The 24,209-nt window shown below is 40.3% G+C and overlaps 3 protein-coding genes across 3 annotated transcripts; 1 reads left to right on the forward strand and 2 right to left on the reverse strand.

Annotated features, from left to right (window-relative positions):
* Window positions 1–1,591: 1,591 nt before the first annotated feature.
* LOC121034445 (olfactory receptor 1L8-like) lies at window positions 1,592–2,627 on the reverse strand. The gene has a single exon (XM_040481230.1). It carries the CDS (start codon window positions 2,594–2,596, stop codon window positions 1,637–1,639), a length of 960 nt encoding a protein of 319 aa, XP_040337164.1. The 5' UTR covers window positions 2,597–2,627; the 3' UTR covers window positions 1,592–1,636.
* A 9,949-nt stretch (window positions 2,628–12,576) lies between these two features.
* Window positions 12,577–14,830, forward strand: LOC121034948 (olfactory receptor 1J4-like). Its single transcript, XM_040482226.1, has one exon. The coding sequence runs from the start codon at window positions 12,819–12,821 to the stop codon at window positions 13,830–13,832; it is 1,014 nt and encodes a 337-aa protein (XP_040338160.1). The 5' UTR covers window positions 12,577–12,818; the 3' UTR covers window positions 13,833–14,830.
* A 5,285-nt stretch (window positions 14,831–20,115) lies between these two features.
* Window positions 20,116–22,056, reverse strand: LOC121034949 (olfactory receptor 1L8-like). The gene has a single exon (XM_040482227.1). It carries the CDS (start codon window positions 21,552–21,554, stop codon window positions 20,610–20,612), a length of 945 nt encoding a protein of 314 aa, XP_040338161.1. The 5' UTR covers window positions 21,555–22,056; the 3' UTR covers window positions 20,116–20,609.
* Window positions 22,057–24,209: the final 2,153 nt, after the last annotated feature.

A 24,209-nucleotide genomic window follows, 5' to 3' on the forward strand; every position in this document is an offset into this window, starting at 1 on the left:
AAACACAGAATTCGAAACAGACTCCAGGCTCTGAGCTGTCAGCACAAAGCTCGACGCGGGGCTCAAACTCACACACTGTGTGATCGTGACCTGAACCAAAGTTAGATGCTTAGCCGACCGAGTCACCCAGGACCCCCAATTGGGTTTATTCTTAAGCATTTTATTTTGCAACTTCACTCATAATGGCTATTCAGGGCAGTGGTAGAGATACACCTTATTATTTATAATTACTATATATTATTTCTTTCTATGGGAAAATTGAATCATTGTCTATTCTCCTATTGACGGGCATTTAGGTTGTTTCTAATTTTTCACTATTACAAACAATGCTGTAATCAATGAGTGTCTGTGTACATGTAGCTTGATAACTTGATATACTATTACTATCGGACATGAGTCTTAGAAATACAAACATCGAGACAATGAAAGATCAGAAATTTTCAAACATTCAGCTGCTCACATAAGGCCAAGTTAGTTTTCTCTATGGGGTGTTTATTAAAATCCAGGTTCACAGGCCCCCATGTGAGACCTGCTGAGTAATATCTTTGGAAATGATATAGAACAGTAAGTGGCAAAAATATTAGGATACAAAATATTGCAGAGTCTAAAACCCCTGAAAGAATAATAGAGAATAAAGAATGAAAAGAAAAGAAAACAGAATCAAGTCATTGCCTGTAGCACTGGATGACTCTACATCCCAGAGCCTCTATGTTTGGTTCTGGAATCTCCTAGTTATATATCTGCCTTCACCATTCACATACGGGTTTTAACTCTCTCTTCAAAAAATATGGAAGATAATTCTAAGTACATATAACAAATCTTTCCTTGAGAACCAGGCAGATTTCAGAGGGGTAGTGATGGTAGAAATGGAGGGGTCTGTAAGAGGAGTTGAAGCTAAGAGAGGGCTCAAGGGGAGTGAGTGCCTATGAGGGACAGACAACAGATGACCAGGGTAAAGACCCAGAGGCAACTCCCCGCTGCATGCTGGCCTGATCATTGGTTCAGTTGTGTGCTGAACTACTAAGTCATTTAGCTAATCAGGGCTAAGAGATGGGCCTGTGTTCCTACAGAGCCCAGAATATTCTGGAATATCCTGCTGTCAATGATAGAGAAGAAGGAAGAGCAAAATCCCTGCATAAACTGATGGGCCAGACACATTCTTTGCTTTGGTGAAAGTTTCCAATTGATGAAATTTTCAATCTATCTCTGTTTCTCTCTCTCTTTCTCTCCCTAAATTACTGTAATTATTTTCAAAAAGCTAGCAAAACTGATTACAGAAGTTCATTAAAGTAAGAAGGATACTAAGGGAATCAAAGTCCTTGAACCGTTATGAATTAGTTCCAGGAATTTATGTGGAAACAGGTTTCAACTGTACTTAAAGGGAATGAAAAAAGATATATGGTTTCCTGGAGAAGAGGAAGTAGAGAGAGGTAGAAATGTGAAAACTGGAAGCCAAGATTTTGGTAGACCTTGAGCCAATTATTGAATCATAATGATCTCAATGGAAGATGATTGCATATGCAAAGAAATGGATACAATCCAACATCCATGACACATATGAATTATCCCTGCTGAGCAGCAGAAACAGTGTCCAAAGGAGAAGAGACACTCATGAACATGCTCCCAGAGGTTCCGGCTAGGACTTCCTCCTGCCCATCAGTTTCCTCAGGCCCTGTTTCAGGTCTTTGTTTCTCAGGCTATAGATAAAAGGGTTCAGCATGGAGGTAAGAAGTGTGTAGACAAGTGTTGCCACACGATCTCTCACAGTGTAGTTGGACAGGGGCTGTAAATAGACATAGAAGATGCTTCCATAAAAGAGGGTTACCACAGTGAGGTGAGAGCCACAGGTGGAGAAGGCTTTGCGTTTCCCAGCAGCTGAGGGGATCTTGAGAACTTTGATGAGGATTCGGATATAAGAGAAGGTGATGCACACAAAGGGGGTCACCAAAACAACAGAACCTTCTGACATTATCACGATTTCATTGAGAAATGTGGAAGAGCAGGACAATTTCAGCAGAGGGTTGATGTCACAGAGGAAGTGATGGATAACATTGTTGTCACAGAAGGTGAGACGATTCAGTAGCAGTGTGTGTAGGAGTGAGTGGAAGTGAGGAAATGAGCAGGAAAAGGCCACCAGCAGGACACAGCGGTGGTGGTTCATGGTGGTGACATAGTGGAAGGGGTCACAGATGGCCACATAGCGGTCAAAGGCCATGACCACCAGGAGGAAGCTGTCAGTGTTGGCTAGAACGTAAATAAAATACATCTGTGTCAGACACTCAGCATAGGAGATGGTCTTCTCTGACAGGAAGTTCACTAGCATCCTGGGGACAATGGTTGTTGTAAAGCAAATGTCAGTGAAGGACAGGAAACTCAGGAAGAAATACATGGGGGTTTGGAGCTGGGGGTCAGAGTGGATGGTGAGGATGATGAGCAGGTTCCCTGTTATGGTGACCAGGTACATGGTGAGGAAGAGGATAAAGAGTGGCTTCTGGTCTTGAGGCTGGGAGGAGAGTCCCAGGAGGATGAACTCAGAAACACTGCTGGTTTGGTTGACTCTTTCCATGATCATGAAGCCAGCTAAAACAAAGAACATCTTACCATTTCACACAAATTGCTTTCATAACAAGCCAGTAAGTATGTTTCTTCCTATGCTTACTTTTCACCCATAAGGTCATGATTAGCTACCATGTTGGCAACTTGTCAACTTTGTGGTGCCTGATGCTGCCCTCCCCTCTCAGCTTTCAGATTTCACACACTTCTGGTATTGATAGCATGGACTTTGGGAACAAGAATTTTCTTTCGGGAACAGAGTTTAACTTTCCTAATTCAGCTTAATATTAAATCTTAAACATATTTGCCTATTGAGCACCTACTTTGTGTAAAGTGCTCTTCTGGGAGTAGGGACACCACTGTGAAAAAGGCAGAGACAGCCTGGCTTTTAGATCTTCTATTTTAATAAAGAATCTATCTATCTATCTATCTATCTATCTATCTATCTATCTATCTTCATCATCATCATCATCATCATCATCATCATCATCATCATCACCTATCATCTATCAATATCATCAGATAGTTCTACATTCTATGAAGAAAAATAAACCACATAAGGGGATAGAGACTGACAAAAGTAGAGTGGGATTATTTTAGATTAGATGGTTTTATTTTTCTCTGTATAAAACAAATGCTCAGTTATGTCATTCTGAGCTTTACCTTTGAAACTACTTGCCAAAAAAAGGGGGTTGATGAAATATTCAACAGGGAAATCAGAGGAATAATGAACCTAGGCCAGCAAAGTTTTGTTGTTGTGCTTCGTTTATCTTTAGCGGTACTTATTTAGAAGCTCATGTTCCTTAGTGAATGTCAACCTATCACTATCAGTCCATACAAACCCTTATTTTTAAATTTACTTTTTACCTATTTTTCTTCTAGTTTCCTAAATCTAATCGTGTTCCCATATCCTGGACATCCAACCATTAAGCAAGCATATGTCCTTCTATGCCAGCATCCATTTATTTAGTTATATCGATATCCTTAAAAAAATATCTATTATTGCTTTGTCTAGGTATTTTTCCTTCCACTTACTTCAACAATTACTTCAATAATACTGTGGCATATACCTCATTCTTTCTTTTTCTATCTATGTATAATTTTGGAGATCTACCAATGTTCTGGCCCTTTACTTCTGACTCTTTCCATTGTATGCAAGCAGCACACTTACTATGTTTCCCTAAATGTCCTCTAAATCTTTGTTACCACGAACAACATAAACTCACATATCCTCATGCATACAAAGTGTTTTATTTATTTATTTATGTATTTAAAAACATTTTTTAATGTTTATTTATTTTTTACAGAGAGAGAGAGAGACAAATCGAGAGCAGGGGAGGGGTAGAGAGAGAAGGAGGCACAGAACCTGAAGGAGGCTTCAGGCTCTGAACTGTCAGCACAGAGCCCGATATGGGGCTTAAACTCACGGACCACGAGATCATGACCTGAGGTGAAGTTGGACACTTAACCGACTGAGCCACACAGGTGCCCCTACCTACAAAGTGTTTTAAATTATTCATCAAGACATTGAGAATGGACACATTGGGTAGGCATTTTTTAAATAGCAGCTCAAAGAATCACCATTTGTTTATTCATTTGTTCATACAAGAATTAAATGCCCACTTTGCAGCTGGTTAGTATCAGGCAAATAATTAAGTATCTTTACATTTCAGTTTTCTTATCTGTAAATAGCTATACTAGTATTTTTCCCCATAATATTTTTATGATGTTTTCATTTAAAACATGTGCTTAAAGCATTTAGAATGATTCCAGGGACAGAGTAAATATTTGATACCACTGTCTTTTCCCCATAACTGTTGGTGCCAATGACTTTTTCTCTAACTAGGTATTTGTACATTTTCTCAGAAGTAATGAATCTGAATACTAAAACAACACCAGTCCCCACACGTTAATGCTTTTATGGTCAGATTAACCTTAATATGAATTTACAAAGCTTTCTTAGATGGTGTATTTGTCCATATTTTGAATAATCTGAGAGTGAATCAGTAATTAAACACTTATCTTATACAGGTAGAATTTTGTTTAATCCTCACTGCAAACTTGTGAGGCATAAGCTATTTTTTTTATTTGACCGAGAGAGAAAGATAGAGCATGCAAGTAGGGGAGAGTCAGAAGGAGAGGGGGAGAGAATCTCAAGCAGGGTCCATGTTTAACGCAGAGCCTGATGCAGGGCTCGATCCCACGATGCAGGGATCGTGACCTGAGCTAAAATTAAGAGTTGGACACTCAACCAACTGAGCCACCCAGGTGCCCTGGCATAAGGTATTATTATTCCTATTTCCTTTTTCTAATGAGGAAGCAGATACAGAGATAAAATAATTTGCTAAACTCACACATCAAGTAAATGTCCAAAAATAGGTTTCAAATTCAGGATTAACTCTGAATCTCAAGATTTAAGTATTAACCACTTTTCATCTTCTCATATTTTTATAAAGCTATAAAATATGTCTGAAACAATCATGCACAGGATCAATTTTTTTTTCCAATTTCATCATTTTCTATTTTAACACATACACATCCCACACATTTTGTTTCCTTAAATGTTTCTCACCCCATGTTAAAAACAGACCTTTGCTGTTATGGTGGGATATCTTTTTTTTCTGTGTTAAACAGATTGCAGAATTTGAAAATTCTCATATGTGTGATTGGCAACAAAAATGGGGAATTTGGTCTTGGATGGCTGGGGCACTGTGTGTATATTAAGTCAAGGGTGTGGTAGAAAGTGCAATGGACTTGGAAGCACAGGTGGGGGGTGTACTTGAGCTCTATTACTTGTGCATTGAGTGATTTTAGATATTCTAAAGAGCAAATAGAACATATAAGTGCAGTTTGTAAAATATGCATCAGCAAAAATAAGTTATTTATGAAGGGGATACCTGGAGAGAGTGAGATGAAGATTTAAAGGGATCAAGTAAGGTTGGGTACCACTGTGTCTCATCTGGGCTGAGTATGTGGCAAACTAGAAAGAAGCTTTGGAAGTGAGAATGTGAGGGAATCATTCTCAAAGTGTGGGATGTGTTAGGGAGGGCGACTTTTGTGTATGTATGTAGCTTTTCCACTACACTCCCCATATCTACTTATTGGGAATCTGATTCCTTAAAAACCATGGTATAGGGCACCTGGGTGGCTCAGATGGTTGAGTGTCCAGCTCTTGATCATAGCTCAGTCATACTCTCACTGTCTTGGGATCGAGCCCCATTTTGGGCTCTGTGCTGAGCATGGAGCCTGTTTGGGATTCTCTCTCTCCCTCTCTCTCTGCCTCACCTCTGCTCATTCTCTCTCTCTCTCTCTCTCTCTCAAAATAAATAAATAAATAAATAAATAAATAAATAAATAAATAAATAACGCCCCCCTCCCCAAATCATGGTATAATGACATACTGGCATAGGGATCAAATAGGGTGATCATAAAATACAAAGCCAGACTTAAATGTTAGGCTGAACTCTCATATACTGTGTCCATGTGATTTTTGGAGCTAAAGGAGCTAAAAGGAGGCTCAAATAAGTACCCAGATCAGGTGGATGGTCAGGTGGGCAGCCAGCATGCTGATATTCACTGTCCATATCCAGTTATCTTTTCACCCTTTCCAGTTTTAAAAAATCTTTTCTCCCTCCTGAACCCCTTTTCCAAATTGGTTAAGTTTATCTATCCATCAAAGCTGATCTTTGATCTTGTAGCCAGAGATAGCAAGAGGGGTTGGGAGGAAGGAGGAAAAAGCAGATAGGCAGATTGCTCTAGATTCCAGAGGGAAAAAGTTTTCTGATATTCCCTCACATCCTTATTCCTCACCCTCTGTCTCTCAGCATCCTTCAGTTGTTCTCTGTTCTGCAGAAGGCAGAGATGCCCAGATTCACTGTAGCAGGAACTCTCCTGGTCGGGGAAACTCTGTTGGCTTCTCATGAGTTTGCCTCTGCTCTCCCTGGACTCCTTTGGGTCCTTGCTGGGCTGAGGAAGCTACAGTGTGTTCATTCCAACCGGACCCCTCAAGAGAGTTTGCACTGTGTCCTCTCTCTCAATACAGAAATCACAATGGCAACCGAATTGAGCAGAGCTGCCCTTAGGGGAACAACAAACTCCTGAGGCCACCTTCTGAAGATAGAGGTTATTTCCAAGCCTTTCAAACTTACCATAACATCTCCAGGGCATGCTTTAGTGTCCTCAAGTATAGAGTAATCAAAGGGGAGGATGAGTGTGTGTGTGTGTGTGTGTGTGTGTGTGTGTGTGTGTGTGTGTTTGGTTGAGTAGGGAGTGTTACAGTTTGGGTTCTGCAGGAACCTGACTTTCAGATGGAGATTAGCCTGTGGGGCATTTATTAAAGAGGGATCTAGGGATCCACATCTGTGGATGGGAGAGAAAGAAAGCAGAATTGGGCAGAGGGAGAGGTTGGGTTGTTATACAGTCCTCATGAAGGTCTCAGCTGACCCTCCTGGGAGCTCTGGAGCTAGGACATTGAGGGGGATGGCTCTTTATATCCTCATGTTGATCACTGGGTGTAGGCTGCCCTTGGATGGAAGAGTGCTCGTGTGAAGCAGTTTCTTTCAGTCAAGGCTATCCCCAAAAAGAGCTTAAAGCTGAGGGCTACCTTACGAGGCAAACCTTGATGAATTATAGTGGAGTCATCATTCATTTTTGACCTGCAATTACACAGTGAGCTGATCTATTTATGAACCATGCTCAGGAGTTTTCTTCCTGTCAGCTGGTTATAGGGGATATTCTGTGCAGCCATAGCTTTCTGATCCCTCTCTTAGATCACTGGGTTTCTATAAATGATACTGGTATAATGGGTCCCCTGCATTTTTGCAGTGATTATCTTTCACCCTTAAGACTGTACATGTCTTTCTAAGGCTCCAACTTGCTAGTAACTTCTTGGTTATCTGATCCATTTACCATGGTTTCATTGATACAGTGGACCAGTGTGATGTTCTGTGGGATATCTAGATTGTCTGCATGTTTTACAACTATATTATGACAGAATTCAAGAGAGTTAGCAGAACCCTGGGAAAACCATATACCATTTCCATTCAAAGTACACGCAAGCTGTTTCTGATCCTTTTGTGTATTAGAGGTGGAAAAGAATGTATCCACCAGATCAGTGGCTGCAAACCATGTAGCTAAGACCACATACTAGTCCTCAGTAGCAAATATACCACATCTGGGAAGATGGCTGAGATTGAGGCTACTTCTCGGTTGAGTTTGCAATAGTCCACTATCACCTTCCAGGGTCTGTCTTTTGTAGGGACTCAAATGGTGAATGAAGGAGAGAAATGATGGTTATCCTCTCTGGCATGCTTTCTCTGCCATTCCCCTCGGATTATTATTTTTGATTTATTGCCCTGACTTGGTGATGGGCAATTTCAGAGGATCCCCAAAGGTCAGGGATTCAATGTTGGGGATGTGCCAACTGCCAAGCATTCTTTGTAATTATATTTAAGGAGACTACTGAAGTCACACAGTGAGTCTGCAGATTAAGTGGACCCACTGTATAACCGATTTGGCCAGCACTCCATTTAATACCTTGTCCCCATTTGCATCCTCTCTAACAATGACACCATGATGAATTTTCCCCCATATAAATTTGCCCAAGTAAATGGCCATAGGTACCTCTGGGGAAGGACAGGGAAAATCATCATGAGCGCACTCTCTGTGGTGTTGCATGGCTTTTCCTTCTTGGGACGTGGTCTCTCCATCCGTCAGTGGATTCTGGGTCTGAAAAGTGGCTCAGGTCTAAAAATCGAGCAAGGGACTAGAATGATTTATTGAGTACACTCAGTCTCCTCATTCATCCTTGATTTTCTTTGTTCATAGAGATGGAACAGTACCCTTTACTGGTTGGTGATCTATTTTCTCACAGCAACCCTATCTCCATATTTTTCCCAGGTGAGGATTCCTTGACTGGCACTCTGACCTCACCACTTGTGATGGTTAATTTTCTTTGTGAAGTTGACTGGGCTATGGTACCCAGTTACTTAACCAAATAGTAATTCAGGTGTTGCCATGGGGGTATTTTGTTGATGTGATTAACATCTACAATCAGTTGACTTTAAGTAAAGGAATATAATTTAAGTAAATGAAGTAAAATATTTTATAAAGTAAATATATGTAAGTAAAGTAGAATAATGTTAAGTAAAGGAGATTACTCTTATTTAATCAGCTGAAGGCCTTAAGAGTCCAAGCAAAAAGTGAGATTTCTTGGAGACGAGACTCTGCCTCAAGACAGCCTGAATTTCCAGCCTGCAGATCTGTTTGCCCTGTGGATTTTGGACTTGTCAGCTCCCACAATGGCATAGGCCAATTCTTAAAATCTCTCTCTCTCTTCCTCTCTCTGTCATATCTACATTTCTGTGATGGCATATATTACCATTATTCTGACTTTCAGAAGAAAGAAGACCCATTATCAAAAGCATAAAATGGAAAATAAAGTCTTGTGTTCCTGTTTCCCATCCACAGTCTGCTACTAGCATAATTTAAAATTAAATGAAGACTTGGGTTGGTATGTTACAAACTTGAACAGTTATTAAAGTGAATGCTTCATTTGGCAAATTCATTAGGATGTTTGTCCCTTAGGCCAGCTTGTGTTTAGGAAACTGGCTGGGTTTAGTGCTTTAGCACCAGTATCTCATTTAATGCTGACAATAACCTTGCAGTCAAGGAACTGTTACCACCTGCCATAGGTCTGAGGGAGCAGAACGTAAATCCCTTGCTTAGATGACCCAGTGGCAGAGTTTGTACTGATCTCAGGTCAGTCTGTGTCTAATGCCCTGGGATCAATCTCACCATTTGACTCTTTCCTGATCAAGCCTCAGCTCCTGCCCTGCAGAGTATCTCAGGGGAGTGAGGAGACCTGCAAGCTCTCAGGTGGCAGTGGAATGGTTGCTCTGATGGAAGCCAGGTCTTAAATTTGGGAGTCAGCAAGGGTCAGGTCTTATCCTGTTTTTGCCATTCTGTAAGGTATGGAAAGGCTGCCCCCATAGCTATTCAGAAGCCAAGGTGGCCATGGTCACTTCTGCTCTTCATGACATCAACATCAAGGACACCTTCTCCTGGGACTTGTGACTCAGTTCCTCTAGTTCCTTCACAGGTTACCTCCCAAGGGAAAGGCCAGAAATTGGGCAATTAGCCTATATAGGCTTCTGCTCTCATCAGAAGCTTGGGCTGTTCCCCCGGGGTATTAATCTTGTTGGTGCATGAGGATCTTCTTGCCCATTTTTCTGCTGCTGGAAAACAGATGACACTTTCACAAGGTCCCTAGGTCATGAGAAATTGTTCCTTGGATACCAGCTGTCCTGAACAAAAAGTGAAGGCCCAAGGAACAACCTCGACCAGAAGTGTCTGAGCTCACCAAGGAATGTTGCAGGTCAGAGGAAGATGGAGAATTACCACCTGGCACTGGATGTGTATTTTTTTGTGTTGTTTGTGTAACCAGGTGCACTTAGTGGTTAACTGACTCATGTACCAACTCTGTTCATGTAGACAGGGTTTCAATAGATTATGGAAGGAAAACTCTTCTTGGTAGTGTGTGTGTGTGTGTGTGTGTGTGTGTGTGTGTGTGTGTATTCGTGTGCTGTTTACGCTTATGTTTGTGTGTGGTGTATTTGCATTGTTGCACATGTACCTATCTGTAGATAGTATGTGCTTTTTTGTGTGGGTTGTGCTTTGTTTGGATGACTGTGATGTTTATGTATTGTGTTGTGTGCAACAGTGTTTTATTTATCTGTTGTGTGTAAATTCATGTAAAAGTAACACAAACCTTGATTGTGTTTTACCTAGAATGAGTTTATGTCATGAAGAGAATGCATAGATCTGAGGTCTGTGATCGTGTGCATGTGTGTGTGACTACATGTGTGTTTTTACGTATAAAACACTCACACTCTGACTATTTTAACCAAGAATGGGTATAGAAGGGAGAGAACTAAAACCATGATAAGGCAACATGTGTGTGCGTGCATAGTTTTGTGTGTATGTCCATGGGTGTGTGTATGGGCATGGGTGTGTTTGTGTAAGGATGTGCGTGTGTATGTGTATGTGTTGGATGAACAGTCTGATAGCTACATTCTCCTCTTATGTCTTATCTCCTTTTATTTCAGACAGAGATATCCAGCTCCAAGAAGAGTCATTCTCAAGACAGGTTGTAAGCCATTTGTCCATGTGATTTGAAGACCCCACAGTGCACTGAGGGCACTTTTCTTCATTGGGCTTCGAAAATGCCATATTTCTACTCTTTGAAAAATTTTGTTTCAATGGTTACCTATTTTTTTTTTTTTGAGGGAGAGAGAGAGAGGAAGACACAGAATCTGAAGCAGGCTCCAGGCTCTGAGCTGTCAGCACAGAGCCCAACTCAGGGCTCGAACCCACAAACCGCGAGATCATGACACAAGATGTGAGACCATGGCCTGAGCCAAAGTCAGCTGCCCAACCGACTGAGCCTCCAGGTGCCCCAACCATATTTATACTCTTGAGAACATGGTAGTGGTTAAGTGCTTAGGCTCTGGTGTCACACACATTTTTATTCAAATTCTTATTTTGACACTTCATTTTGGTGTGGGCTCAACCTCTGTGAGGCTAAGAAGGCTGAACTGTAAAGTGATAGGAATATTCCACCCAGTATGTGGCATGTGATAAGCATGCACTAAATGGGTGCTAGCATCATGATTATTCCCTAAAGGCATGAGATTTTAAACTTGCTAGTCACTTCTTGACTGTTCAGAATATTTTGTGCAAAGGCAGGGGAAACATCCAAACAGTCTCTTTCAAACTCCAGCAGACAGCTTCCCTTCCTTTTCGTGAGGCATGTATCCAGCCGTTTCTTTCACACAGGGTTGGCTTGCATCAGGGTTCTATTCTTCCTGGTCCAACCATTGAAGGTGAAGATTCTACTTGACACAAAACTTTTGGATTTCACCCCCAAAATGCTTGAATTCCAAAGAGAAGTTTTATCCAATGAATGTCACTGGGCAGCCACGGATCAGCAGAAGGTTTAAGTCACTGCCCTCCATCTGGTCCCACTGACTGAGATGAGCTCAGAAATGGCTGAGCTCATCTGTGTTCTTTGAAGAGACTCTTCTATCAGATCCCTATCGTTAGAATGATGCTGTCTCACTGGGTTCCATCGTAGGGCTTCTGTATGTGGCCTCTAAGTCTGATTTAATTCCCAGCAAGGGAGCCTGGCCTTTAGTGTGAAGACTATCAGAATCTCTATGCTTTATATCAGAGTCTATCAACCACTACATGCCATGGAGTATGTGACTTCACACCTGTTTCCACTATACTAAGATGAAAGAATTAACTGCTGGAATTTCTGCTTTACAGGCACTCAATAAATGTTTACTAATTAATGTAATTAAGTGCATGTGAAAGACCTTTGAAAATTGTAAAGTGTGGTGTAAGTAGGTGATCATACATTCTGGCTTGCCTAGGAAAATCTTGGTGTAGACCTATTGTTCTGGTATAATTATTATATAACGTCTCTCCTCAAACTTTTGTAAAAATTATTTTTAAAGGGAAAGGGAGAGTGCCTGGGCAGAGGGAGAGAGAGAGAAATCTTAAGCAGGCTGCATGCTCAGTGCAGATCCCAACGTAGGGCTTGATCCCACGACCCTGGGATCCTGACCTGAGCCGAAATCAAGAGTTGGATGTTCAACCGACTGAGCCAGCCAGGTGCCCCTCTTTTCACTCTTAAAGCATGCTGGCTTGGATAAGATAATATAGGGTCATCATATGTATGAGTGTAAGTAGGTAATCAAGCAGGTGGCTGGGGTAATTTTGAAGCCCTGAAACAATTCCAAACATGGACTAGAATATTCTGCCAAATGAATGAAGGGCAGGAACAGCAGAATGCTGAAGAGTAGGATCTCTGATTATGGTGACAAAGAGAAAGTCCCCAGGGTCATTCAGGGAGTAAATTATTGAGGTTGGAGTCCAATTCAAGATTTTTAGCTACAGGGCCCTAGCTCCTGGATCAGTACTCTATATTGTGCTCAATAATTGTGAGCTCTAGGGAGGAAGAGGATTGCATATTTTATTTTCTGTTTTATTCTCAGTGCCAAGAAAGTATCTGGAACATGGTCAAGTAAGTAAAGAAATTTATGCTGGCCTCCTTTGAAGGAAATCTTGTTTGCTGTTGGAAATCCGATGTACTCTGTGACCACAATGGGGCAGATGGAAGATTCAGACAGCAAAATGTGTGGTGTGTCTGAATTTTGATACAGTTTCCAGGAGAAACAGCATGTGGCTGTAATGTACACATAATGATGATAACCACTATATCTCAGTCCCTGACACTTCCTACTCCTTCCATCCCCAGCAGAGATAAGAACAACATGAGGCCTAAGAACCAGAGCAGCATGTCCGAGTTCCTCCTCCTGGGGCTCCCCATACGGCCAGAGCAGCAGGGCATGTTCTTCACCCTGTTCCTGGGCATGTACCTGACCACGGTGCTGGGGAACCTGCTCATCATCCTGCTCATCAGGCTGGACTCTCGCCTCCACACGCCCATGTACTTCTTCCTCAGCCACTTGGCCTTCTCTGATATCTCTTTCTCATCTGTCACCGTCCCAAAGATGCTGATGAACATGCAGACTCAGCACTTATCCATTCCCTATGTGGCATGCATTTCCCAGATGTATTTTTTCATATTTTTTGTCTGTCTTGACAATTTCCTTCTTGCAGTGATGGCATATGACACGTATGTGGCCATCTGTCAACCACTCTACTACACCACTGTCATGAGGGAGGAGCTGTGTATCTTACTGGTGGCTGGATCCTGGTTCTTCTCGTGTGCCCATGCCCTATTGCATACTCTCCTTCTTTCCCGCCTGTCCTTCTGTGCTGACAATACCATCCCTCATTTCTTTTGTGATCTCACTGCCCTTTTGAAGTTGATCTGCTCAGACACCTCCCTCAATGAGCTAGTTATCTTCACCGAGGGGGGAGTCTTTGCCTTCCTGCCATTGTGTGCTATTTTGGGCTCTTATATTCACATTGGGGCCACCATCCTAGGGGTTCCCTCCATCAAGAGGATCTGCAAAGGCTTGTCCACCTGTGGCTCCCACCTCCTTGTGGTGTTTTTGTACTATGGGACTCTTGCAATGATTTACTTCATTCCTTCATCAAACAATTCCAAAGTCAAAGATATAATTGCTTCAGTTATATATACAGTGGTGACACCCATGTTAAACCCCTTTATCTATAGCCTGAGGAACAGGGACATGAAACTGGCTCTGGGGATACTTTATAGGAGGAAAATTATTTTTTCTAAGTAACAGTTACTCACTCATATTCTTAATTTTCCTAGTGATGTTTCTAGAGACACCTCCTTGAAAAATTGTGTAGGTGACTGTTGTAGATAGCAAAAATGGCCAAATTACTTCACTGCCCCTCTTATAAATGTGGTTTGTTTCCTTACCCACTGAATCGGGACAGGACTTCTGACTGACTTTGACTAATAGATTCGGTGAAAGTGGTGTGAGATTTCCAAGCCTACGTAGACTCTGTTCATTCTCCTCTTGGAACCTTGAGACCACCATGTGAAATAGTCCAAGCTAGGGTGTGTGAATATGGGTGCCATGTGAGGGAGAACCAACATGCTCCAGCTAACAATCAACCAGCTCCCTGGTGACCTGGTAGGTGACAGCAGAAGCATGAGTGAGCCCTTGTTGTGATCAGTTGAACCAAACCCAGATGAGAAGCCCTATCCAGCTAGCACATTCCCTGCTCAAATTGCAAGTGCATGGAATTGTCATATAAACAAGTGGTTGTTGTTAAGCCACTAAATTTGGGGATGGTTTGTTATGCAGCAAAAACTAACTGATACATTGACTGCCTTTGTTTCCTTGTTTTCCTTGATTTCAATGGTCTCTCCCCCCTTTTTGGATCCCCACTTGGATTGTATTCCCTGCCTATTTTTCAGGTTATGGTCTCCATAACCTATTGCCTTAGTCTTAGGTATCTTTTCTTGTCCTCATTATTCTCCCATAAGCATTGGTATATGGCATTATCAGCAACTCTCATTTTTGTCAAGTCAACATTTTAAGGTATGGCCTTATCTATCTGAAGAGATATAAATGAATTGCTGTGATATCAAAACACATGAACTTCTTTTTCTGAAGGAAGGTTACACATTCTGTTTCTTCTTGAAGAAGAGAAACAATCTTAGACTAAGATTTGCGGTCTAAATTATGTTGCATTTTGTATAAGTTATACCTTCTGACCCCTTAACTTACTGATGCCAAGTTAAAGAGATAAGAATTCTCAAATGTGAGGGGCGCCTAGGTGGCTCAGTCAGTTAAGTGTCTGACTCTTGATTCCAGCTCAGGTTACAATCTCATGGTTCGAGAGTTTGAGTCCCACATTGGGCTCTTCGCTGACAGTGTGGAGCCTCCTTGGGATTCTCTCTCTCTCTCCCTTGCTCCCTACCCCTCTCTGCACTCTCTTTCTCAAAAAATTAAAAAACTATTGGGGCACCTGGGTGGCTCAGTCGGTTAAGCGTCCGACTTCAGCTCAGGTCACGATCTCGCGGTCCGTGAGTTTGAGCCCTGTGTCTGGCTCTGGGCTGATGGCTCAGAGCCTGGAGCCTGCTTCCGATTCTGTGTCTCCCTCTCTCTCTGCCCCTCCCCCATTCATGCTCTGTCTCCCTCTGTCTCAAAAATAAATAAACGTTAAAAAAATTTTTTTTAATTAAAAAAAATTAATAAACTATAAAAAGTTTTTAAAAGAGGACTTCTTAAATGTGATATGCTACTTGTTTATAGAACAAAACTAATATCTGGGCCATTATAGCTGAGTTAGTATTAAGGTTTGTGCAATATGTTTTTGATAAACAAAAAGGCATAAAAATAGTTAATATGACACTGAATAATGAATAGAATTATTGAATCACTATATTGAACACCTGAAACTAAGATAACATTGTATGTTAACTATACTGTAATTAAAACTAAAAATGGTAAATAAACGCTATTGTTTGTATAAAAAATGACTAATATGAAATTTAATGATAATTCATAGTGTGTATAAATTTATGTAAATGAGACAACAATAAACAATTTAGTGTTTTTGTCCTTTTGTCTATCATGTCTATAGCTATAAAAAGTAAGTATTGCTCTAAGTGTTTAAAGTAAAGAAGTGAGACTGCATTTGTAATGTATTTGCTAGTTACATATTGTGTCTAAAAGTGAAACATTTGCAAATATGTTGGCTTTAGTATCCTTAAGTTAGTTTTTGCCTGTGCCAAAAACTCAGCAGAGAGGCACAGTGCATTAAATCTCATTCCCAAATTCTCTAAACCAATGTAGAATGTATTTTTTTTTTAACTGGAAGTTTCTTTGTGGGGACAGCTTATTTACTTATGCCTTCTTAATTCTAGGTTATAAAAATGGGTTATCTTTTGCTCCACAAACAGCATGACAGATTTCTAGAAAAGAAAACTATAAATGTATATAAAAATAATTGATTTTTTGACAGGTATTTAGGACGTGTTTCCTGGGCTTATGGAAATTTCTAGAAGAGAACAAATCAGGCAGAAATATTTTCCTTTTGTAGAGCTATATTCTAGTAGAGGATGACAATGAAAATAAACATAATATGTAAGTAAACTTCATGGTTTTAAGTGCCACAAAATGCAACACTGTGAAGAAATCAGGAATCCAGGGCCTAGGCTGCTATTTTAAATAGTGTGATGAGGATTGGTCTCACCAAGAAGGTGCTATTTGAGCAAGGAATTGAAGGCATCAGAGAACGGAGCTACAGGGATATTTGCAGGAAAAGCATGTCAGGGAGCAGGTACAGCAGCTGCAATGCTCTGAAATGTGACAATGTCAGCTATGTTCCAGGAACAGAAAGGAGACTGGTCACTGAAGAGGAGTGAGCATGTAGAAGAGCAGAAGGAAGGTGGTCCAGTTTCATTCTTCTGAATGTTGCTGTCCAGTTCTCCCAGCACCATTTGCTGAAGAGACTGTCTTTTTCCATTGGATATTCTTTCCTGCTTTGTCGAGGATTAGTTGGTCATATATTTGTGGGTCCAATTCTGGGTTCTCTATTCTATTCCATTGATCTATGTGTCTGGTTTTGTGCCAATACCATACTGTCTTCATGATTACAGCTTTGTAATACAGCTTAAAGTCTGGGATTGCGATGCCTCCAGCTTTGGTTTTCTTCTTCAACATTTCTTTGGCTATTCAGGGTCTTTTCTGGTTCCATACAAATTTTAGGATTGTTTGTTCTAGCTCTATGAAGAATGCTGGTGTTATTTTGAAAAGGGTTGCATTGAATGTGTAGATTGCTTTGGGTATTATCAACATTTTAACAATAGTTTTTCTCCCAATCCATAAGCATGGAATGTTTTTTTAAAAATGTTTTAATCTTTATTTTTGAGAGATAGAGCATGAGCAGGGGAGGGGCAGAGAGAGAGCGAGACACAGAATCTGAAGCAGGCTCCAGGCTCTGGGCTGTCAACATAGAGCCCGACACAGGGGTCAAACTCACAGACCATGAAATCATGACCTGAGCTGAAGTTGGACGCGTAACCAACTGAACCACCGAGGCTCCCCAGAGCATGGAATGTTTTTCCATTTCTTTGTGTCTTCCTCAGTTTCTTTCATAAGTATTCTATAGTTTTCAGCATACAGATCTTTTACCTCTTTGGTTAGGTTTAGTCCTAGGTATCTTATACACAAAAATAAATTCAAAATGGAGGGAAGATCTAAATGTGAGAAGGAAAACTATCAAAATCCTACAGGAGAAAACAGATAGTAACCTTTTTGACTTAGGCTGCAGCAACTTCTTACTTGACATATCTGCGGAGGCAAGGGAAATAAAAGCAAAAATGAACTATTGGGACCTCATCAAGATAAAAAGCTTTCTCACAAAGAAGGAAACAATCAATAAAACTAAGAGGCAACAAATGGAATGGGAGAAGATATGTGCATATGATACATTGAATAAAGGGCTAATATTCAAATTCTATAAGGAACTTACCAAACTCAACACCCCAAAAAACAAATAATCCAGTGAAGAAATGGGCAGAAAACATGAATAGACAATTTTCCAAAGAAGACATCCAGATGGCTAACAGACACATGAAAAGATGTCACCATCACTATCATCAGGGAAATACAAATCAAAACCACAATGAGATAGCACCTCACACCAGTCAGAGTGGCTAAAATTAACAACTCAGGAACAACAGATGTTGGCAAGGATGAGGAGAAAGGGGAACCGTTTTGCACTGCTGGTGGAAATGCGAACTGGTGTAGCCACTCTGGAAAACAGTATGGAAGTTCCTCAAAAAATTAAAAATAGAGCTAACCTACAACCCAGCAATTGCACTACTAGGTATTTATTGAAAGGATACAAAAATGCTGATTTGAAGGGGGGGGTACATGCACCCCAATGTTTACAGCAGCACTACCAATAATAGCCAAAGTATGGAAAGAGCCCAAATGTCCATTGCCTGATAAATGGATAAAGAAGATGTGGTGTGTGTGTGTGTAAAATGGAATATTATATATATTATAGTATATATGTATATATATATATACATATATACTATAATATATATTCTATATATAATGGAATATGTATATATATATAATGGAATATTATTCAGCAATGAAAAAGAATGAAATCTTGTCATTTGCAACAATGTGGATGGAACTAGAATACATTATGCTAAATGAAATTAAGTCAAAGAACAATAAATATATGATTTCACTCATGTGGAATTTAAGAAACAAAACAAATGAACATAGGGAAAGGGAGGGAAAAATAAGATGAAAATAGAGGGGGAGGTAAAACATATGAAACTCTTAAATACAGAGAACACACTGAGAGTTGCTGGGGGGGTGTTGGGTGGGGTTGATGGGCTAAATGGTGGATGGGCATTAAAGGGGGCACTTGCTGGGATGAGCACTGGGTGTTATATATGTGATGAATCACTGAATTCTACTCCTGAAATCTATTACACTATATGTTAACTAACTTGGATTTAAATAAAAGAAAAAAAAAGAAAAAAAAAGAAATATTCACTCATCTGAAGGTCACAAATACATACATACATTTATATATATGTACGTGTGTGTGTGTGTGTGTGTGTGTGTGTTTGTATTCTGTTTTCTTTGGTAAATTTTAGTTTTATCCCTCTCATTTAGGTCTATGAGCCTATTGGTCTATGAGCCTATTATGTATGGTGTGAGTAAGGGGTCAAGACTAATTATTTCTTATGGCATATCTAGTTGTTCCAGCATAATTTATCAAATGGCTGCTTCTTTCTCCATTACATTGCATTTGCACTTGGGCAAAAATCAATTGATTATATAAATAAGGATTTATTTTGGGTTCTCTATTTGTTACGGTGTTTTATTATTTATTTATTTGGTAATCTAATATATTAATAGATTTATATGAGCTATATATATTAATTTAAAGAAATTCAGATGTTACAACCATGTATTAATTGGAAATTCTCTCCCTCTCTCTTCCCCACTGACCTTTCATTCTTACTCTAGTGACTATACACATACACAGATTTGTACAATTAAAAAAAATGAATTCATACTTTTTTACTTGTGCCACATCTTGATTTTCCTACCTAATGGCTTTTCAAAGAAGTAATAGACATCCATTTTATTCTTTCAACCTGCTGCATATTCTTACATTCTATGTGATTAACCATAATTAATTTCTCTATTCTTTATTGGTAGGATTTTAGGTTGTTCTGAATTTTTATCTGTTATAATCTGGGAATGACTGAAAAAATCTCAATATCCAATATATATTTATGACAATATTTCCATAGATCAGACTCCTCAGAGTGGGAATTTCTAGAATGAAGCATTCAATCACATATTTTTAAACATATACCTTTGAAGATAAATGGGAATAAGAAATGTCCCAATCTCCCCGCTGTGGAATGGATAACTTTCTTTTTTTTTTTTTTTTTCAACGTTTATTTATTTTTGGGACAGAGAGAGACAGAGCATGAACGGGGGAGGGGCAGAGAGAGAGGGAGACACAGAATCGGAAACAGGCTCCAGGCTCTGAGCCATCAGCCCAGAGCCTGATGCGGGGCTCGAACTCACGGACCGCGAGATCGTGACCTGGCTGAAGTCGGACGCTTAACCGACTGCGCCACCCAGGCGCCCCGGAATGGATAACTTTCAAGTAATTGCTCTTGGTTCTTGTTCTTTCTGGCCATTCCCATTTTTTAAATTGTGTGGTAAAAAAAAAAAAAACCCAGGAAACTAAACAGAACAAAAGCACAACAATTTAATAAGGATATAAATTTAAGAGAGGAGTAAAAGTGGGGCACCTGGGTGTTCAGTCGGTTGAGTGTCCGACTTCGGCTCACATCATGATCTCATGGTTCATGAGTTCAAGCCCCACTTGAGGCTCTGTGCTGACAGCTCAGGGCCTGGAGGCTGCTTCAGATTCTGTGTCTCCCTCTCTCTCCGCTCCTCCCCTGCTCACACTCTGTCTCTCTCTTGAAAATAAATAAAGATTAAAAAAAATTTAAGATAGGAGTAAGGGTAAAAATTTTTAAGGAAGAAAACATTTTTTGACAGAGAAAAATGGGGAATTATAAAAATCCTCACAATGAGAAAAGTTGCTAAAATGTAATTCTCCTCCTTCCCTTCCTTCTCTGCCTCCATTCTTTTCCACATGAAATGTCTGCAAAGACATTCAAAAGCTACAAATTCAGTAATCATTTCCAGCAATAGGCTGCCATGTGAAGGGTTTTGGAGGGTAAGTCTCAATAAAAGGAGAGCAATTTGTTCAGGAAGTATTTGTGGGAAGAGAATTAGTCAAGCAGTATTTGGAGGATGAGGTGACGAGTCTTCATGGGGAAATGGAGGAATGGTGAGGAAGAGTATCATGATTTTAGCAGAGAAGGGGACAATTGGTGGGCTGTCATCAATGCATGTGAGCATCCACAACAGCCTTGTCTCACATGGGTTAAAAAAGCTCATCTCCAACAGTTCAGTTGTTCACCAAGATCTAGCAGATATTAGATTCAAGTGAAGCAGATTCCACTTGTGGGTTTGTCAAGAGGGTGCTGCCTGGGATTTCCTCCTGCCCATCAGCTTCCTCAGGCCCTGTTTCAGGTCTTTGTTTCTCAGGCTATAGATAAAAGGGTTCAGCATGGAGGTAAGAACAGTGTAGACAAGTGTTGCTATGTGGTCCCTGGCAGTGTAGGTGGACAGGGGCTGTAAATAGACGTAGAAGATGCTTCCATAAAAGAGGGTTACCACAGTGAGGTGAGAGCCACAGGTGGAGAAGGCTTTGCGTTTCCCAGCAGCTGAGGGGATCTTGAGAACTGTGATGAGGATTCGGATGTAAGAGAAAGTGATGCACACAAAGGGGGTCACCAAAACAACAGAGCCTTCTGACATTATCACAATTTCATTGAGAAATGTGGAGGAGCAGGACAATTTCATCAGGGGACTGAGGTCACAGAGGAAGTGATGGATAACATTGTTGTCACAGAAGGTGAGACGATTCAGTAGCAGTGTGTGTAGGAGTGAGTGGAGGTGAGGAAGTGAGCAGGAAAAGGCCACCAGCAGGACACAGCGGTGGTGGTTCATGGTGGTGACATAGTGGAAGGGGTCACAGATGGCCACATAGCGGTCAAGGGACATGACCGCCAGGAGGCAGCTGTCAGTGTTGCCCAGAGCATAAATAAAATACATCTGTGTCAGACACCCAGCATAGGAGATGGTCTTCTCTGACAGGAAGCTCACTAGCATCCTGGGGACAATGGTTGTTGTAAAGCAAATGTCAGTGAAGGACAGGAAACTCAGGAAGAAATACATGGGGGTTTGGAGCTGGGGGTCAGAGTGGATGGTGAGGATGATGAGCAGGTTCCCTGTTATGGTGACCAGGTACATGGTGAGGAAGAGGATAAAGAGTGGCTTCTGGTCTTCAGGCCGGGAGGAGAGTCCCAGGAGGATGAACTCAGAAACACTGCTGGTTTGGTTGACTCTTTCCATTGATTTGGGTCTACTTATATACAAGATGACTTATTATTTACCATACTGTAAGACCAGAATCTAAATCCTCAGAACGCAGCAAATCTGTTTTTTCTGTTTTGTTGCAATTAGTTGTTCTGTAGAGACAGCTTGTAAGTGTCATGGTCCTTGATGTATTTCTCCCTTCCCAAATCCATGGGCATCACAAGGGCCTTATACTGAAGGCTGGAGGGACAGAAGAAGAATTTACGTTTAGAAACCATCAGAGATGGACCTTGTTGATTCCAGTTCATTAGTTCTTATTCTGTGCAAAGCCTGTTCTCTTGTTGGGGATGTAGTGATAAAAACAGGCAAATTCTTGCCATTGTGTAGCTCGTGTTTAGTTGGGGAGACAGATCATCAACAAACAACATAAAGCAGTATATAAGGGATGAAGGTGAATGGGGAATGGAGTGGAGGTATTTTTGGTATGGGAGGTCACAGGACACTCATTTCCTATCAAAGGAAGCCAAGTGGTGGCATTGTAAAGTTCAAATTTGCATTGATTTGGAAAAAAAATAAGGGTTTTCCAAAATAACCAACAGGGAAAATCTAATGGGAATGTTGAACCTGTTTCAACAAAGTGGGCTTTTCCTCCTCTGGACATAGGATGAAGGGTTCATCGTCCTTAGTTCATGGTATGCTATCATCACCAGTGTAAGTCTCCCCTTTTTTGTAAATTGTTTTTCCTTTCTTTAACTCTATGTTCTGAATCATATTTGTACAGGATGAGAATCCATTTGTACAGGATTATTGAATCGTTGGGTATTCAACAATTTTTTGTTGAATCTTTATAATTTGCCTTTCCTATGTGTATGCAAAACTATCTATGAGAAATATGTTAATTTTCATATATTAACTGTTGAGATATCTATCTATCTATCTATCTATCTATCTATCTATCTATCTATGCTTTCTCTCCAGTCATAATGAGTTATGGACAATATCACTTTGTGATGGACAAAAAAGTGGTCTCCACTTATTGCTACTACAAACCTCTCTGCAATGGGAGATCTTGTATAAATAAAGTGTTTTCAAACAATTTTTTAGAGTCTTATATTTACCCATACCTTCTTAATGGACATATCACATAGGGATTTTTAAAAATTTTGAGATATTGGTTACTTACATATTCCTTGCTACCATAAAAATCTCTATAGTCACCATACTTATATGTCACCAAAATTTTTTAAATAATTTCTTTTTCTTAAGTTTTATTTAAGTAATCTCTACACCTCACATGGGCCTCAAACTCATAAGCCTGAGATCAAGAGTCACATGTTCTTCCAACCGAGCTATCCAGGCACCCCTAAAATAATTTCCTTGGAAACAGTATAGTCTTTCATTCTTTTTGAATAATCCCATGCATTGGAATTTTCATGCATTAAAGATGTTATTATATATTAATATATGAATTCATTTAACAATTAAATGTTGTATTTACATTAACAACTAAATGATGTCCTGTACATCAGGGTAATTATAGGTAATAGCACTGCACTACATACCCAAAACTCGCTAAGACAGTAAGTCTTAAATGTGCTTCCAACTTTATCATAAATAACTAAACATCTTTACACCTCAGATTCACCATGTATGATATTGGACACAAATACATGCATGCTCATGAGGATTTAGTGAGAAATGCATCTTCACTCAGGAGAGAGACAAGCATATTGTGAACACTCAGCAGAAACTCTTGATCATCATCAATCCCATTGTTGCTTTCCCTTATCTGCTATGACTGGTTGTCCTCAAAATCAATTAACTCACATGCTTGAAGTATCATATCCCTCACTGCCAAGTTGTCAGACTAACCTCATGATTTTGTAAGATCTTATGGAGGGATGATTTGTTTAGGCATTGAATGATCTGAGTGAACCAGTAGTTAAAGTTAAAAACAATAACCAATATTATTGAAAATGTACTACGTGTCAAGCTTGTGCTAAGCACCTCACAAATTCCCACGATGAGGGATCACAACATATGTGTTGTTATCAGAAGCCTGAGGCTTAGAGTGAAGTGGTTTGCTCAAGGTCACTAAGTAAGTGAGTAGCAATCAGGATTTGAACTCCAAGCTGAATCACTCTGAAGCTCATGCTCTTAACCCTCAGGCTACACCTCCTCGTGTTTTGGTGTATATACTGTCTGTCACAATCACACACAGGTACTGTTTTCCTCACTGTGTCATTTCCTAAATGACCTCCCTTTCTTTCCCTCTTAACTAACAATCTTTCTTTTCCCATGTTCAGAATCTATCCTTGTAGTGGCTAAAGAGGTGACCGATCTTGCTGTGTTACACAGATGGTAGATTTGAAGTATTGAACATCTATGATTAATTGGCCAACATCAGGTGGAGAAAATTGGCCATGCATGTCTGGGGCATGTCTGGCATGGAGAGTTGTGGTTGGTGCTGGACAGTGTCCTGGAGTTAAGACAAAAGATGGGGGTTTGATTTGTCCTTGGTCACCTGCTCACCAGCTGATTCCTGATGTTTAGGAATAGCAAATGAGACACCATGTTTGCAAGACAGTTTGTCAAACACAGGCCAATATTAAAAAATGAGCCATTTGTGAAAAGCCTGCTTGTGGAAATAAGAAATTAGTGGAGATTTGGTTTAATTAATGATGTTGGGTG

Source organism: Herpailurus yagouaroundi, unplaced genomic scaffold, assembly GCF_014898765.1.
Source record: "Herpailurus yagouaroundi ecotype Mexico unplaced genomic scaffold, PumYag 160, whole genome shotgun sequence".
Taxonomy (NCBI): domain Eukaryota; kingdom Metazoa; phylum Chordata; class Mammalia; order Carnivora; family Felidae; genus Herpailurus; species Herpailurus yagouaroundi.

Excerpts from the sequence above, each read along its gene's own strand:
- LOC121034445 (XM_040481230.1), bottom strand. The coding sequence starts at position 2,596 with ATGTTCTTTGTTTTAGCTGGCTTCATGATCATGGAAAGAGTCAACCAA.
- LOC121034948 (XM_040482226.1), top strand. The coding sequence starts at position 12,819 with ATGATGATAACCACTATATCTCAGTCCCTGACACTTCCTACTCCTTCC.
- LOC121034949 (XM_040482227.1), bottom strand. The coding sequence starts at position 21,554 with ATGGAAAGAGTCAACCAAACCAGCAGTGTTTCTGAGTTCATCCTCCTG.